We start from the raw sequence: 18250 nt of genomic DNA on the forward strand, positions 1-18250 counted from the left end.
CACCCATCCTGAGATCCAATGCCAAGCGAAATGGAACGGTTGACAGAACAGCTGACAGAGCAGTTGTAAAGGCCATGAAAATGAATTGTTATTTCTCCGAGAGATGTCTCGAAAATATTCAGAACATTTATCATCGTGCAGAACACTTCACAACGTGTGACTGAGTAGGTTAACGGTAAAGCGTTAGCGAGTGAAAGCAAAGCTCTGGGGTTCAAATCTCACTGTTGGAATGGTTGAGGGATATCATCGAGAACCAAGAAATTTTATATTAGGAAGTGAAAATTGTGTGAGGTAAGCCTTAATTTAACTACCATTGCTATCGTAGTCCATAGCTGAAAAATAAACCATCGGCTGGCTAAGCGCTATGAATGAAGTCCGCTCTCAGGATGAAGTCCCGCTTGAGTGAAAAAATGAATCTATGAATACCGTCATCTTCCTTCACATCGCTGTTTGTACACAGGTATGGCAATCCGTTTTACCCAAAATAAAAATAAAAAATATTGGCCTTTTTTTCTATTTTACTGCTATCGCCATCTACCGGTCACATTTCTAGTTATAGAATGGGCTTAAAATATTTTAGATTACTCCAAAACTATATAAACTCTACGTAAAAACAAATTCCACTTTCGTGTTCCTTGGTTAATCTTGAATCAGAATCATCTATAGTTATCTAGATTTAATGCTATTATTTTTTAATAGGAAAAAATTTAAGCCCGGCAATATAAGCGCGGGCTTATTTTTAAACCCAACTTTTACCGTTTTTTACGTCTTATTCAAAAACTATGAGTCCCACGAGAAAACAACCCTCACATTCGTGATGCCCGTTCAATTCTGCATCGAAACCATGTATTTAAAGCGAAATCTAAAATTTTGCCAAAATTGAAAAAGTGAGAAGGCCATAAATGTATGCAATTGATCCAAAACCGGATTTTTATGGCAATCCGTTTTACCCCCAAAAAAAAAAAATTTTGGCCTTTTTTTTCTTTTTTACAGCTATGGCCATCTAGCGGCCAGATTCCTATTTAATTTTCTCATTCATTCCTTCAGACATGGATTGGATAATATGGTTACTTGAACACTGGATTTGCAAATGCAGTACAGCTGACTTATGTTTCACATGGTCAGTTGGAGATTTCCCAGGCAAAATTTCTAGTAACTCAGCATTTGGTACCATCTTTACTATAATTTTATACAGTATCCTGCATGTCTCATTAATTAAGATTTAAATCCTTATAGATTGTCACATCAGTGAGCAAGGTTCAGTTTAGGGATTGAGAGCCCTCAGCGACTATAACACCTAGCCCATATTCAATTGTAGCACTTGATGGCTGCCACCGATTCTTCAAAATGCCTATCTTGTATGGAATGCTTGACAGCCAAATGGTACTCTGACGTCACATAAATATCAATTATTTACTTTATTTACATTTATTAAAAATTTTTGAAGGAATGATTTAAACAAATGCCAAAGGTGAGACATGCTGGAAAAGCTTGATATGAATGTGTAGACGTAGTTTTGGAATTCAGAGGTGCAGCCGGCTGTTGGGTAAAACTTCATTTAAATTTTGTTTCAATTCAATATGTTTTAGTTACTATTTGTGTGATTACGCAAAGGATCTACATCCACATCTAGGCAATGTGGATATTCTGCCATGTACATGATAAACGAGGATTCTTTTTCAACATGCAAGATGTTACTCCCTGGTAATGCTTTTCTGCTGAGTTTGTTTATTTTTCTAATTTTAATCGTCAATGTTGTATTAGTAAACTACTGTTGGCGGTAAAGCTGATACATTGGGAAAATGGTTATGGCAAGTGCGATGAATAAATCACCATAGGTCAGTTGTCTTGCCTTCACAATTGCAACGAAGATGAATCATGGAGTCAAAAACATTAAAAGGGTGGTACTATTTTAAATTTTTTAATTGTTTTAATTGTTTTAATTGGTGTATCGCTAAGTGCTGATACATGTGTAGAACATGCTGGAATTCATGTCATCCTGGAGAGGACTAAAAAAAACGAGCTTTATCCACGAAGCAGCTCATTAATCATGTCCCAAACGATTGTCTGCGTCAGCCAGCAATCTTTCAATGGCTAACAAGCATTTAATAGTTTTCAAAATCGCGGTTTGCACTCCCTAAGGCGACATTCCTCAATCCTCACCTGTCAATAGATTTGAGTGCAACCATTTTCTATTCTGAACTGTCGCCTACGAAATTCTTTTTCCATAAAATCAGGTGATATGATGTTATAATGGAAATTGTTGTCAAGACTGCCGATACCAGGTACATTGTTTATCTTAACGTTGAGTGATCAAAACAACCAACTTCGTAACCTATCTGTTTTTTTATGGTGCATGGAACGCCCAACAGGAAAGCCCATGGAAGATCTCTGTGTCCAACACGAAGGGTTCTTCCAAACTTTCGTATTCAAGTTTTGGCTATGGTGATCATTTGCAACTGCATAGCCTTTTAGAAGCTCCTGCCAGGAATCTACAGGAATATGGCAGATGACGAATTTATGTACCATGTAAGCGATATCAATAAGAACGTCTTATGCTTATCTATGTTTTATTTTCTTAATTTAGATTAATAGCAATAGTGAACCTGCGAATGTTTCTGGTTGGGATGTGATGACGAAAAGTTATAATGATTTGAAGTACGGAATTGAATTTCCCTCCATCAGTCGCCTGTGTATTCCCGCGTATTACGGTATTAATTATTTAAAAATTGAAGTGCATATCTGGGCTCCCTTCCTTTCCGTAGCCCCGTTTCCCCTTGACTCGTAATAAGCCCGTAGGGGGTCATGCCCCTACTGTACGGTATATATAAAAATAACATATACCGAGGTTTGGAGGGCTCTGGCCGGAAAGGGGACGTGGGGGTCCGCTTAGTCCGATGATGTGTTCACGGAGGGCGACGTGGCTACTCACAAATCCGAACTAAAGGTTAATCGCTCCAGTAAAAATGTTCCAAATCTTCGGCTCTTCTTCCGGCTTCTCTTAGCCAATCACCGGGTAATCTCCCCGGTGGGTCAACAAGGCAGTGTCTCCCCCTGCCTGGGTTGACGGCAACTTTTGAAAGGGCTATTGTGCCTTTTTAAAGTTGCAAAAATAATTCTAATGTGCAGAGAATTGTCAATAAAATATTTTTTATAAAATATTTTTTCCAAAATTTGTTTCTTTCATTGTCTGCTGTTCGCTGTGTTCACACATTACGTTTATCAATTTCTTTTTATTTAGCTTGCTCAACTCATCTTTATTGTTTTTGCCACCGTGAGGTATGCATCATTCCCATAGGTTTATCGTTTATCTGTAAGTATTTCATTATTATTTATTACACTCTTTGAATTCTTCAACTTAGATTCAAGGAACAACGTGTAATACCTGGATATTTTCTGAAGTAATTTTATAATTGTATTTTATTTTACTCGTAGTGGAATCGATCCCCAGACATTCAGCGTGCAACGCCGATGCTCTAACATTGAGCCACGAGATATATCTATATTTTTTATTATCGCATATCATATGTTATCGTCTAGGATGTTTATGCAGTCTTTCACAACTATATGTTTATCTTGTCTATTGCTTACATAAGGTCCATGGCTCCGTGGTAGAGCCTTTAGCTGCGATATATGTTATCCAGGGTTCAAACCTCAGTAGATGTATATAAATGAAGCAGAATAAATATAGAAAAGAATGTTGCAGTATTGCATTTCAGCTTTCTAAATGTAAATGCAAGTCCACAAGTGACTAGAAAAAAGCCAACTTGACATCATATGATTCATGGCTCATTGGTAAAGCATCGGGTCGGTATGCCATACATCCAGGGTTCGATCCCTGGATAATAATTGAATGCTTACAGATAAACGATAAACCAATGGAAACAATTCTTACCATCAAAGGTGGCATAAAAAATAAAGGTGAATCGAGCAAGCTAAATAAAAAAAAAATTGAAAAATGTAATGAATGAACACAGCAAACAGCAGACAATGAAAGAAACAAATTTTGGAAAAAATATTTTATAAAAAATATTTTATTGACAATTCTCTGCACATTAGAATTATTTTTGCAACTTTAAAAAAGCACAACAGCCCTTTCAAAAGTTGCCGTCAACCCAGGCAGGGGGAGACACTGCCTTGTTGACCCACCGGGGAGATTACCCGGTGATTGGCTAAGAGAAGCCGGAAGTAGAGCCGAAGATTTGGAACATTTTTACTGGAGCGATTAACCTTTAGTTCGGATTTGTGGGTAGCCACGTCGCCCTCCGTGAACACATCATCGGACTAAGCGGACCCCCACGTCCCCTTTCCGGCCAGAGCCCTCCAAACCTCGGTATATGTTATTTTTATATATACCGTACAGTAGGGGCATGACCCCCTACGGGCTTATTACGAGTCAAGGGGAAACGGGGCTACGGAAAGGAAGGGAGCCCAGATATGCACTTCAATTTTTTAAATATAAAATACCGTCTCGGGAATCCGAATGAAGTATAGAAATGTCATGTTATGCATCCAATCATTACAATTTATTCAGTGTCTTGCCCCAACCAAGAATCTTTTCAGATCCAATGTTACTATTAACCTATACTGAGAAAAGAAAAACAACACCATTAAGCATCTCAATTGTTGCTCATGTGACTTACATGACTCACAGATTCAACTTCTGGCAGAAGCTTGGGAAAGGCCATACAAATTGCAGATGAAAATCATTGTATAAGGCTCTTGAATGATAAAATAGCACCTGCAGAATGTTGCATTGTTGAAAGTTGTGTTCCCAGTATGCTGAAAATCCTTTCCTATTGGATAAATTTTTTTTTTGTAGATTAGACACGGTTGGCAAAAAGGAGGAGAAATGCTTCGTCATAAATTCAAAATTTTTTCAAGAAAATTCCGTTCATACCTAAAGAGCCCATGTATGATGTTCATTGCTGCAATGCCAGCGAAGTGAAACATCTTTAGGGCCATTTAAGTACCCAGCTTCACCAACACTCTGAACGTAAAGGACAAGTTGTTCTTTAGCAAGAGAAGCAGAATTATTTGAGGCTTCTAGCTGTGACAGAACTATAAAGGATTGCTGTTATACAAGATTCATTTACACAAGATGGTGCTTCTCATCAGACAATGTGCATACTCTATTACTTTACCTCATACCTTAATGGTAATGCACTCTCAGTGTTTTTTCAACTGTAGGCTCACTCTTCCATCCTGTAACACTTCCAGACTTGACTTGATTCCCTGCTAAAATTCTGTGAATGCAAAATAATAGCATTAAAAATACTTTTTCGATAGACAAAAAACCGAAAAGTACCTAATCCATGTTTGATGTTGAACTCATGCCATTTCTGGGTTTCCGTACCACACCCATTTTCAGCAATCTTTATGGTAATATTAATCAAAGCCACATGTACCACTATGAAATGGATGTTGAAAACCAATAAAAACCTGTTGAGATGGATATCAGGAGAATCAGAATAGATCTCAATTAACTTCAGTTATTCTTTTCCCTATAGTACTTAGTGACATAGCATAATAGATATACCTGCCTCAATTCAGAACCATAGACCAACGGAAAAGACCACAGAAATGTAGCTGTGAAAGCAGATCACTTTAGAACACAGGATCAGGTCTAGATCATCTAAGAGTAGACCTAAAATGCAAAGACAAAAATATTGGGCATAATTGCAGTTTACCAAACATAGTAGCAAAATAAAATAATTGTCAAAGAAAGACATATGCACACTTGGGTTAGCGAATGGGTAAGTCTGATGCAATGTATGGCAATCCGTTTTACCCCCCGCCCCCCCCCCCCCCCCCCCCCCCCCCCCCCCCCCCCCCCCCCCCCCCCCCCCCCCCCCCCCCCCCCCCCCCCCTAGCTACGTCAACATGCAAAACTATTTGCTCTGTTGATTTGTTAAGTTTTCCCGTGGTTTTGTGCGTCTGTAGCAACAAGTAAGTACCACAATATCATTTTACTTTTTTAGGTGTCACATGTTTGCTTTATTATTAGAATTGGAAAGTGGATGCCTGTTATGTTAACAAGCTATGACAACTTGAGCATGGAAAGCTAATAAGTCAATGCTGAGACTGTGCTTTGGAAAATGCAATCTTCAGATTTTTCTAGGGTTAAATGTCTCTCAATTCTTTTTCGGAGCATAGCAGAAATGTTATTGGTAAAGTTTAAGCAAGAGTATTAATTTGCAATGAGCATCTCAATAGAATTGTAAGTAGACTCAAAAGTATTGGCTGAATCGTTTCAAGCTCAAGCCCACTAGTTGAGCTATTACTGTTTAAGATATCTCTCTTTTTTCATGTATATCTTGAGAACTAAGTGTTTTAGTAACCTTTTTCACCTTTGTTTTCAATGTTTGTGGCTTCTGGGTGCGCTAGGCATTTCCTTGTTTGAACTTCTTGAACCTTCATTCAACAAGCATAGCTTTATAACACAATTGTTTGTGTCCAGCTCTTGTTGAAAGGAGATTGAAGATAAAAGATTGCCATGCAGCCGATGTCTTTTTTTAAGTATGGAAGGCCATGTCTTAGACGTAGTACCCCTACCTTAAGCCCATTTCATCATTACAGTCCTATTAATCCAGGAAATCACCTGAGCTAGTTTTTGTTTTCAAACTTGTGCCATTTTGACACCCCAGTTAACCATAACCGTACTTTGATCCTTTTTTTTATCAAATATCATGTGGTTCTCGAATCTGATTTGTTTATCGTCTGTTACCCAGGGCATATAAGAACAATTTTCCTGGTAGTCGCCTCTTCTCTCGCCTTCGCCAGCGTCTCGTCGCCGTCTCCGCCTTCGCCAGCGTCTCGTCGCCGTCTCCGCCTTCGCCAGCGTGCCGTCTTCGCCTTCGCCTTCGCCATCGTCTCGTCGCCGTCTTCGCCTTCGCCTTCGCCATCGTCTCGTCGCCGTCTTCGCCTTCGCCTTCGCCATCGTCTCGTCGCCGTCTTCGCCTTCACCTTCGCCATCGTCTCGTCGCCGTCTTCGCCTTCGCCTTCGCCATCGTCTCGTCGCCGTCTTCGCCTTCGCCTTCGCCATCGTCTCGTCGCCGTCTTCGCCTTCGCCTTCGCCATCGTCTCGTCGCCGTCTTCGCCTTCGCCTTCGCCATCGTCTCGTCGCCGTCTTCGCCTTCGCCATCGTCTCGTCGCCGTCTTCGCCTTCGCCATCGTCTCGTCGCCGTCTTCGCCTTCGCCTTCGCCATCGTCTCGTCGCCGTCTTCGCCTTCGCCTTCGCCATCGTCTCGTCGCCGTCTTCGCCTTCGCCTTCGCCATCGTCTCGTCGCCGTCTTCGCCTTCGCCTTCGCCATCGTCTCGTCGCCGTCTTCGCCTTCGCCTTCGCCATCGTCTCGTCGCCGTCTTCGCCTTCGCCTTCGCCATCGTCTCGTCGCCGTCTTCGCCTTCGCCATCGTCTCGTCGCCGTCTTCACCTTCGCTATCGCCATCACTGTCGTCATCACCTTCGTCTCGTCGCTGTCTTCACTACCGCCGTCGTCATCGCCATCGACTCATCGCCGTCTCGCCATCGCCGTCCTCGCCATCGCCGTCCTCGCCATCGCTATCGTCATCGCCATCATCTCATCGCCGTCTTCGCCACCGCCTCATCGCCGTCTTCGCCACCGCCTCATCGCCGTCTTCGCCACCGCCTCATCGCCGTCTTCGCCACCGGCTCATCGCCGTCTTCGCCACCGGCTCATCGCCGTCTTCGCCTTTCGCCATGGTATTGTTTTGATTTACATTGTAGTGTGTATAAGTTAACCCATTGGCTGCCACCCCGTTTGCGTCCCATTTTTTTTGTAGCTTTAGGGACCGGCGGCGCTGTTCTGCCTCGTGGTTTCTATACCATGGGGTGGGACAGTCGCCAATGCGCCTAAAGGCACAAGGCCTTGTGTCTTTAGGCGCATAGTAGGCAATGCACCAGCAGGGCCTCTCTTTGTCGGTACAGTGATAGTATACCTGGGGTGTGCATTCCCGGAAAGGTTTCTATCACTGTGCCAGCCCGGACTTTGTCTTCGGACAAAGTCCCACTTGGTGGCGATCCTTATGACGCCACGCGTAGTTACTGTAGTTTAAGCAACCTAAGGTTGCATGGCCTGGCAGCCAATGGGTTACCTTAGTTAAGTGTATGTATGTGTGTATGTGTGTATGTGTAATTGTGTGTATGTATATATTTGTATATTGTTATATATGTAAAATAGTGGTGGAATTGTTGGGTGGAGGAGGGACAATAAAACAATTGATTACAATTTACTTTTTTCTGTTTATTTTATTTAACATTAATTGACTATACAAATGATCAAAATCTTGGAACCCTCGTTCCAACACCTATAACACTTAACCAGCTATCGACAAGTTATTCAAAATCAGAAGTTAAACTTAATTTTTCTACCTACCTGTTCCACGTAAGTAAGTTTAACAAAAGGAGCCAGAGTCTTCAATACACAATTGAAAAAGAAGTTTTCTAAACTCACACTTTCCGTGTCCTTCACAATGTGACACATTTTACCGGCCAGTAGCAAACAATGAGAAGACCACAATCATGTTGAACTGAAAATCTTTTATTTATGATAAAAGAACATTCACAGCATTCCTTTCTGCCACGGACAAGCTCTGCAGCCCATGCAGCACACCTGGTACATCCCAGAGATCTAGAAATAGTTACATAACTAAAACTGTTAACAATAAATTGTAACATCATCTGATAGAATTGAGTTGAACCTGTTAGTCTCTAGAAGGTTTAGATTGTTAAGCACCTTTGGTACAAAGGTGGGCGTATTTGCCAAACGGAGATGACAAACGTGCTGGTAAAGTCGAGCCCTGCTCCTCCTCCTTCTCTATATAATTTCTAATGAATGGTGCAATAACACTTGACGTAAATATTTGCAATAATACCTTTAACACGTTTCCTTGGATTTCATTCACAAAACCCAGGTTTAAGAAAAGCACGAAATCAGTGGTGAAATTTTCAAGAATGAAGACGTCCATTTTTAGCTGCCATCCTGAGATCCAACGCCAAGCGAAATGGAATGACTCACAGAACAGCTGACAGAACAACTGCGAAGGCCATGAAATTGAATTGTTATTTCACCGCTAGATGTCTCGAAAAAATTCAGAGCATTTTATGCTCATGCAGAACACTTCATAACATGTGACTAGATAGGTTAATGGTAAAGCGTTAGCGAGAGAAAGCAAAGTTCTGAGGTTCAAATCTCAGTGTCGACAAATAAAAATTTTATTAGGAAATATATAATATTAGGAAGCGAAAATTATGTGAGGTAAGCATTAATTTAACTATCATTGCCATCGTAGTCCGTAGCTGAAAAGGAAAGCATTGGCTGGCTAACCGCTATATCTCAGCATAGGTCCTTTCACAATATAAAATTAAAAAATTTTGAATTATGAAATGTGACTTGTGGCTCAGTGGTTGAGCGTCGGGTTAGAATGTCGAAAGTATATGGTTCGGAACCTTATAGAGTCAAGTTTAACAATGTATGCAATTTATTCAAAAATTAGTAGTTGAATAATAGAACTTGGATAGTTGTCATATACGTTTTCCTTCACTTCATTATTTCTATTATAAGTTCCATTAACCCTCCAAATGGGAAAACAAATATTGTGCAAGCGACAACCATGTGATTCACGGCTCAATGGTTGAGCGTCGGCTACGTATGCCGAATGGCCAGGGATCAAATCTCTAAAGCGGTGGAAATAGCAATTGACCACCTGGTGTACAAGCGATTTAGTAATTAACTCGCGTTACCGTAAATTATTATTGCAAGTGTAAAGTAGTTACCTTCAATTTACTGGCAAACGCATAATGTAAAAACTGTGACTCGTGGCTCAACGGTTGAGCATCGGCGTGGTATGCCGAAGAATTGGTGTTTGATCCCCAAAAGAGTCAAATTACATTCTAACGTGATAACAAATTCATTCGTGAAAATTCCGTTCATATGAAACCTTGTATGGCTAAGGATGGTGAGGCTTACGCAAAAGTGTGTAAGATCAATATCTCAAGTGTCTAACTTGATAAAAGTGAAACTATGCAAGTAAGAAGAAGAATATATAACACTATATGGAAATATGCAAATCCATTTATCAATTTGTTAAAAAGAAAGCAAAAAATTATTTCCTCAATTTACATAGAATACATGTTGTGATGTATCATTGTTGTTTCACATAGGCAATACTTGGATTTGAACCCAAGTCATATATGTTAGCAATCCAATACTCTACCAGTGAGCTACGATGGATATGAAATGAGGATCCATATCTTCAAGACATTAAGATAGCTATGACGACGAGTCAATAGAAAACCAAACCCCAATGGGGGGATATAGGGGGGCAGATGCCAGGAAGGCAAAGCGTCCGCTTCCCAACCCGAAGGCTCCTGGTTCGATTCCCAGTCAGGTTTCCGATTCAACAGGCTTCCAACCTTCCCAGGGTTCACGATTCCACGGGGCCAGTCGAGTTAGGTAACTTCGTGCGAAGCACGCGAACGGATATTTTAGCGAAAATTTCTATAATTACCAGTAATAAATTTGTAATAAACAAGTTAAGTTTCTCTTTATTGAATATTTAGAACACTAGTATATCTATACTACAGGTAGTATACAACAATTTTAACCGTAGCCATTAAGCTCTTCCTAGATAGATCGTAGTGATGCACATCTATTCCAACATTTGGAAAATGTTTTTCTGGTGCTTGATACATTTTATAGTATTTGCATTTGTTTATACGTTGTTTCAACTGAAACTATCATTGTTATTCAATTGTCGTTTGAATCGTTTGGGATTTGAACCCTTATCCTCCGGCGTACAATGCCGATGCTCAACCACTGAGCCATGAACCATGCATTCAAGTTGTCTGTTTTTCTGAATCTATTAAGGACAACATATTTACACTTAGAAAAATTCTTGTTGCATGGTTCAACATAAATTTATATTAACTCACTCATATTCTGGATATATTCAGTTATGAGAAATATGAATAGGAAATTTCCTTTACGAATCTGTTAAGTTGCATATTAGATTTGAACACAAGATCTTTGAAACCATGGACCAATGCTCTACCAGATAGCTATAAACCACGTACCATGCATGCATGTGGTTAACATATTGTTTTCCGAGCTTAAAAATTGCCTGTAAATTTTTATTACTAATATTTTTTAGTAATAGTGATTTGTTTTATGTACCTCATAGCTCAATGGTTGAGCATCGGTAATCCGCGCCGAAGGTTCAGTGATCGATACCCGAATGAGTTCAATTACAAATCGTAACAATAGTCAAGTTAGGGTGGTAAAGTAATACAGGAGTCACTGTCTAGAAGTAAATGATGCAGAGTACGAAAGATTAGAGATGCAGATTTTAAACACAAAGAAAAAATTAGTGTTGCCAAACAATTTGTTTACGAAAAATTTGTATTGGCAATTCTCCATACAATATCCTTTGCACACAATTATCCTAGCTGGTAAAAGTCTTGCTGGTGATCTACTAGAGCTACCACAATTTGTACTATTAACTCTCCGATAAAAATTCTGCTTTGTTATCTGCAAGGAATGTGATCTTGATCACAATAGCATTGTTAATGCTGTCAAACTGAAGGTGATAAAAAAAACTGGTGCAATACCTTCTAAGGCAGGGTGCACACCATTTCATCAGGATAAGCCTTTATATGAAAAACTGCTCAACCTGCAATTGACGGAAGAAGAACAAAAGTTAATGCACAAATCACTTGGTAAATTAACAGTAATGTTTTTTTTTTCTTTTCACTTGACAACTACACTATTTGCTTCTCCCTAAGATAGGCTGCAGCTTTTCAGAATATGAACAGACGAAGGCTCATTTCTATGTTTATTGTGAATCTCCCTGCAAGTCAGTTCAGAATTGTATGACCTGAAATGAAATTTCTTTAGTAGTTACTTACAAATTCAACAAGGAAAACAGATGTGTATGAAATATTCACTGTTTGAAAAAACAAAAAATTATCATATGATGGGAAATTGGGAATATTGGTAATGCATATAGCACCTTTAGTGTAGTAAGCTCAGTTAACGTAATACAAAATGGCACCCGGCTGCCCCTCCATAAAGTATCAGTCCATTTTTATCAAACACTGTGTCAGAAACAAGCAAAGTCATAGCAACAGACACCTATTACTACAAAAAAAGGGAATTATTTAAATCCAGTTCATTTTGTAGTTTAATGTGCTTAAACGAGAAGCCATTTGTCATGGCTGGCATTAACCTACCACTCATAATGCAAACTGAGTACAGAGTATAACAGTATTTTAAAACTTCACTCAAATTCAACAAGGAAAACAGATGTGTAGGGATGGCCTACGACGCAACAACCAAAATTTGAACCAAACAAGAATTAACATAAGCTTGCAAATCACCCAAAAATGGGGATATGTTAATAATGTTAACAGTTAATGCGGGATTTGTTCGTCATCATCGCAACCTCTCCTGTATTCACTTGACCTGACCTGCATTAAAAATAGTTTGAAAAAAGCGAAACATTGGGTCGACCCGGCTTTTCGATTACTGAAAAACAATTCGTTTTATTTGTCGTTGTAAAAATGTCAAAAACATTTGAACTTGCCAAATAGCGATGCCAAACTTCTTCATATTTTTTTGAAAATTAATTACAAAATTACAATTGATACAAAAGTATTTTGTTACTGAACTGCATTGTAGAGAAAAAGCGTGAACCGAATTCAGAGAATGGTTCAATAAAGCGTTTCTGTAATTTATCGTTTGCATTTTTATTAACATCAATCGGTTATGACTGTATGATAAAAGCCTACGTTATGTCTACTGCCTAAAGACAACATGAATTTAAGATGGTTTCAAGAACTCCCGCTACGAACGCCACAGGTAGTGTGGCCCATTCATCGTGGAAAAAAGCCCGTATGCCTAAAATACCTCTTGCTTTAAAATTTCAAAATGTATTTCATGCCAGAATTCGCGTGTTTTTCTTTTTGATTGCATAAAGTGAGCTAAGATTAGCAGCGGGCTAAGCAAAAAATCATGCAGGGTGAGTGGGTCAACTCGTTGAAAAGGATCGGGCTAAACGTAATACCGTGCGGAATATCCCATTTCATATTAAAGTTGGGGTGGTTGACCGTTACGACTTTGATATGAAACAAACGTCTGTACTGGACAGCTATGCGCACGAACGTTACGAAACCCAAACCAACGTCAGACTCTACACTCATTTGAATCTAGCAAACTAGATTTCAAATAATGACGGTGGCAGATTGTCGTTTCTGCAATGTGTGGTGGCCCTGAGAAGGGCCCTTTATCAACACAAGTAAAGAAAAAATTAAGCCTTGGCGGGCTTGTCGGTCTTCTTGGGCAACAAGACGGCCTGGATGTTGGGCAAGACACCACCTTGAGCGATGGTAACTCCGGAGAGAAGTTTGTTCAACTCTTCGTCGTTACGGATGGCCAATTGCAAGTGGCGAGGGATGATACGCGTCTTTTTGTTGTCACGAGCTGCGTTTCCAGCCAACTCAAGTATCTCAGCTGCCAAGTACTCCATGACAGCAGCCAAATAAACAGGGGCACCAGCACCGACACGTTCAGCGTATGAACCTTTACGCAACATTCGATGGATACGACCAACGGGGAATTGAAGTCCGGCTCTGCTTGAGCGAGTCTTTGATTTTCCCTTAACTTTGCCTCCTTTACCGCGGCCAGACATGACAAGTTAGAAAGTTAGTTGAGTTGGTTCCTACAGCTAAGGAAACTGAATATGTAGGCATTTGTGAAACTTTTCGGCTTATATAACGGTGGTCGGAAAATGAAAACCAGAGGTAAACCTTTTTAGCCAATGAGCAAGGCTTTTAGCGTAGATTCCTTACTTCTTTTAGCAAAGAATAGGCTACACTACTTTCTTGTTCCCAATAGAAAGCTCCCCATTGGTTCTCTACCACGGAAACAACTGCTTTGATCGGCCCCCAATGGCTCTAACTACGCGAAATTGGCTACTGTCAGGTAGACGAGCATGTGATCTCTAATACAAATACGGTAAAAGGACTTTCGGTAATTAACACATCTTACGGAGTACGAAGATCTGAAGCAAACTCATATTTAGAGAAAATGCCCCCAAAGGTCAGTGGAAAAGCAGCGAAAAAAGCCGGCAAGGCTCAGAAGAATATTGTTAAAGGAGACAAAAAGAAAAAACGCAAGAGGAAGGAAAGCTACGCCATTTACATCTACAAAGTGTTGAAGCAGGTCCACCCCGACACTGGCATCTCCTCCAAAGCCATGACGATCATGAACAGCTTCGTCAACGACATTTTCGAGCGCATCGCCGGAGAGTCTTCCCGATTGGCTCACTACAACAAGAGATCTACCATCACGAGTCGCGAGATTCAAACGGCTGTCCGTTTACTGTTACCGGGAGAATTGGCCAAGCACGCCGTGTCTGAAGGAACCAAAGCCGTCACCAAGTACACCAGCACCAAGTAGATTTTCCGGTTATTCTGAGATCAAACGGCCCTTTTCAGGGCCACCAACATTTTAAAGAGCTGGAAAATGCTACTGTCTACAGATTTTTGGTTGATTTTGGCAGGAAATGTCTAACTGGCGACATTTTTTAAACACTTAAATAGAATAAAAACTTATCAGTACTTACTTTGCTTAGTTGAATGTGCTGTGAGCCTAATCCAAGCAGGAAAAAGTTTGAATTTCAAGTTCATGCATTCGTTGATGCAAAAAGTCGTCAAAATGTGCACGTGCAGGACTAGGGTGGAAGAATCTTCAGGACAGGCACAGCAAGAAACGAATTAAGGTATCGTTGAAAGCCATTGTTTGGGGTGATCACAGTTTTGCGTGGCATTCCCTAAAAAAAATCTGCTTAATGACAAGCTAATACAAGGAGATTCAAGGGCAACGATTCTCAAGGGAGGGGGGGTTCGTAAATGCAGAAAACAGTGCTATGTGCAACTGATCAGTTTTGCCGAAAGCCAAACAAACTAGTAAGAATGTTAGATTATCGACTACATTTTAAAACTCCACATGTGCAAGTTTTTCCTCAAACGTTCTTGCACTTGTACTCTTTAAGCCTTCTCGAGCTAGGTGGTAGCCTCAATTTCAAATAAGTGTATCCATAGATGAGCGTAATGCTAAACCGTGATGAGAAAAAAATTAGTGTCGGCTGTTATTTACCCCACTTTCAAGGGAGGTTAATTAGCGGTTATTTTTGGTATGATCATAAAGCCAGGCTAGCATAGACTATTACTATGTTTCAGTCGTTCAGTTCCTCTCGGGAAGAATTTGTTAACCGCTCTTACAAAGGTCTTGTTTTGTACCTGCGTCTGCCATGTTTGTGATCATGATGTATCTATATCTCTTGCGCATTGCTTCACTGAGTTTCAATTTACCGTCGAAATTTTAAAAGCAGTAAAATACTTTCTTCTTTAGAAAATGGTGGCCCTGAAAAGGGCCGATGGGTTCAAAAGTTGGGGAATAGTCTGCGTAATTTAACCGCCAAAACCGTATAGAGTGCGACCCTGGCGTTTCAAAGCGTAAACTACATCCATGGCAGTCACTGTCTTCCTCTTGGCGTGTTCGGTGTTTAGGTAACTTGTAAAAACATCCGATGGGAATCATGCTGAAACTGGAAATGTGTTCAGCAAACTATGCAATATAGAAATTTTCGACAAAGAGACAGACAATATATCTTGCACTTTTGTTCATCTAACATTTTGCTGTCGAAACTTTAAAAGCAGTTAAATACTTTTTTCTTTAAAATATGGTGGCCCTGAAAAGGGCCGATGGGGCCGGAAGCATTGGAATGGTCGGCGAAACTTAACCGCCGAAACCGTACAGAGTGCGGCCCTGGCGTTTCAGAGCGTAGACGACATCCATGGCGGTGACCGTCTTTCTCTTGGCGTGTTCTGTGTAGGTGACGGCATCACGGATGACGTTCTCAAGGAACACCTTCAGAACACCACGAGTTTCCTCGTAGATCAAACCAGAGATACGCTTGACACCACCACGGCGAGCAAGACGACGGATGGCGGGCTTCGTGATGCCCTGGATGTTGTCACGCAAAACTTTGCGATGACGTTTGGCGCCTCCCTTACCGAGTCCTTTACCTCCTTTGCCGCGACCAGTCATGGTGAATGTGTTTCAGAGTAAGTGCTGAATGATACAACTTTTGATTTGGTTTCCGTCTTATAAACCCAATAGTCCTCCCTGATTGGCCAACGTTGCTTTTCCGTATTGAGCCCATCCCAACTGGGGTTTCCCGAGAGGCTTTGTGTTCTGTGCCCCATTCGTTTTCCCACCTTTTCTAATCTGACCAATAGCGTCAAAGAGTCTTAGCTTTACTGCATCCACTCACCCTATATAACCCCAAACTTCTTCCATCAGGTTTAGTTTCTCAACTTCCATTACTAAAAATGGCTCGTACAAAGCAGACAGCTCGTAAATCCACCGGTGGTAAGGCACCCCGCAAACAGCTGGCCACCAAGGCCGCTCGTAAGAGCGCCCCAGCCACTGGAGGTGTAAAGAAACCCCATCGGTATCGTCCCGGAACCGTCGCTCTCCGAGAGATTCGTCGTTATCAGAAGTCGACCGAGCTTCTGATCCGCAAATTGCCGTTCCAGCGTTTGGTCCGAGAAATCGCCCAAGATTTCAAGACCGATTTGCGGTTCCAGAGCTCGGCTGTCATGGCGTTGCAAGAGGCCAGCGAGGCTTACTTGGTTGGTCTTTTCGAAGACACCAACTTGTGCGCCACCCACGCCAAGCGAGTTACCATCATGCCCAAAGGACATCCAACTTGCTCGTCGTATCTGTGGTGAACGCGCTTAATTGCATTTTTCATCTTTCAATTCTGCAACGGCCCTTTTAAGGGCCCCCAGATTTTCAGGTGAAGAGATCAATACTTGTTTTGTATACTCCATGGAATTGAAGACTTTGGGCAACCTGTAACTTTTTGTTGACACATTCTTGTTATAATTGGACGAGAATTGTGTTATATTACCTTTTTGTACACGTTACGACATTACAAGCCTGTATGTCGTGCTGGACTTAATTACGGCTGTGGCCCAATTTGGGCTTGAAGCAAGGGCTGTTAACATGAGGACGATGTAATATATCGGCTTAGAAAGGACCTGAATTGTGGCTGATTGAGTTTTGTCTACACTAATTTGCTTGTTGAACTGCGATGGAGTCCTTTTTCAAGTTTTGAGACGCCCAATGAGTCCTGCCGCTACCCTGCAAAAGATCTCAGTCAACGAAAACTTTACAATTGAAAACTCTGAAACGAACAATACAAAATGAAAAAAACGGTGGTGGTACAGTTTAGTACTTACTGGTCAATCAGACTGCAAATAAATTTTTTTCCCCGTTTAATCATTTTATAACTTTTTTTGCAGGAAATAGTAACAGACCGTTGCTCGATTAAGGTTATCGTGCGTTCGTTCAAAAATGGGGGAGCAGACCACACTTCCTACATGCGGCGGTCGCCAACCCTACTGAACCAGAAATCCGTAAAAATCGCCAGGGGGATGGATGCAAATTCTAGATCTTCATAGATGACGTTACTCAATCATAATTACACATCCATCACTGTCTATATCTATGTAGGTTATTAGCTTGAAGGAATGTAACGGCATCCAATCGTGTTGGCATCACAAAAAATTTAGGTTTCGTCTAACAATAACAAGATCTTTTTTCAAGCGCAATCCATTTCGAATCTGACTTGCACTTGTAGAAGCCATCGTTATTAAATGGATTGCTGCTGGCAAATAAAGATAACATGAACTCGGTGTTGCTAACTAGAAAAGGACAGTGCTCACGCATCTTACGTGTGCCCGGAAGGTTTTCAACGGCTTAATTAACATAAACATTTGACGCGTTTTATATCTAATAAATTATCTCTTATCGCGATCGCTAAGATCCTGTGAAAAACTTGGTGGCTCACGATAAATGAATGATTCATTTAGTGACCCACCAACAGGGTGTAAAATAGCTGGCGGATTTCAAAATTTTCCTTACGTCGTAATCCGTCGGCGAGAAAAGGACAACAACAAAAACCACGAGATGTTATATATGACTTGAAACAGCCAACAGACGGACAAGGCCAGATAACGTTAAAAAAAATGCGGAGCAATGCTTTGAGATACATACGATGCGATAAGACAGATGGACGAAAAATATGCAGAGGAGGTGGCACTAAGTGAACCTTCGCTTGATTGCGGAATTTTTAACGTAGTTTTCTTTTCGTTTCTTACT

The 18250-nt window shown here is 40.9% G+C and overlaps 3 protein-coding genes, 1 long non-coding RNA gene and 1 pseudogene across 4 annotated transcripts; 2 read left to right on the top strand and 3 right to left on the bottom strand.

The window, feature by feature from the left end:
- Positions 1-8493: 8493 nt before the first annotated feature.
- LOC130702073 (uncharacterized) lies at positions 8494-9014 on the bottom strand. Its single transcript, XR_009004226.2, has 3 exons — positions 8895-9014; positions 8721-8836; positions 8494-8650 (listed from the first exon to the last, which is right to left on the bottom strand). It is a non-coding gene; the product is annotated as an uncharacterized LOC130702073 (long non-coding RNA).
- A 4292-nt stretch (positions 9015-13306) lies between these two features.
- Positions 13307-13738, bottom strand: LOC130702056 (histone H2A-like). The gene has a single exon (XM_057523728.2). The coding sequence runs from the start codon at positions 13704-13706 to the stop codon at positions 13326-13328; it is 381 nt and encodes a 126-aa protein (XP_057379711.1). The 5' UTR covers positions 13707-13738; the 3' UTR covers positions 13307-13325.
- Positions 13739-14104: 366 nt separating this feature from the next.
- On the top strand, positions 14105-14476 carry LOC130702060 (histone H2B.1/H2B.2-like). The gene has a single exon (XM_057523731.1). The coding sequence runs from the start codon at positions 14105-14107 to the stop codon at positions 14474-14476; it is 372 nt and encodes a 123-aa protein (XP_057379714.1).
- Positions 14477-15816: 1340 nt separating this feature from the next.
- LOC130702061 (histone H4) lies at positions 15817-16133 on the bottom strand. The gene has a single exon (XM_057523732.2). It carries the CDS (start codon positions 16127-16129, stop codon positions 15818-15820), a length of 312 nt encoding a protein of 103 aa, XP_057379715.1. The 5' UTR covers positions 16130-16133; the 3' UTR covers position 15817.
- Positions 16134-16390: 257 nt separating this feature from the next.
- On the top strand, positions 16391-17189 carry LOC130702055 (histone H3-like; annotated as a pseudogene).
- Positions 17190-18250: the final 1061 nt, after the last annotated feature.

Source organism: Daphnia carinata, chromosome 6 (assembly GCF_022539665.2).
Source record: "Daphnia carinata strain CSIRO-1 chromosome 6, CSIRO_AGI_Dcar_HiC_V3, whole genome shotgun sequence".
Lineage (NCBI taxonomy): Eukaryota > Metazoa > Arthropoda > Branchiopoda > Diplostraca > Daphniidae > Daphnia > Daphnia carinata.

Excerpts from the sequence above, each read along its gene's own strand:
- LOC130702056 (XM_057523728.2), bottom strand. The coding sequence starts at position 13,706 with ATGTCTGGCCGCGGTAAAGGAGGCAAAGTTAAGGGAAAATCAAAGACT.
- LOC130702060 (XM_057523731.1), top strand. The coding sequence starts at position 14,105 with ATGCCCCCAAAGGTCAGTGGAAAAGCAGCGAAAAAAGCCGGCAAGGCT.
- LOC130702061 (XM_057523732.2), bottom strand. The coding sequence starts at position 16,129 with ATGACTGGTCGCGGCAAAGGAGGTAAAGGACTCGGTAAGGGAGGCGCC.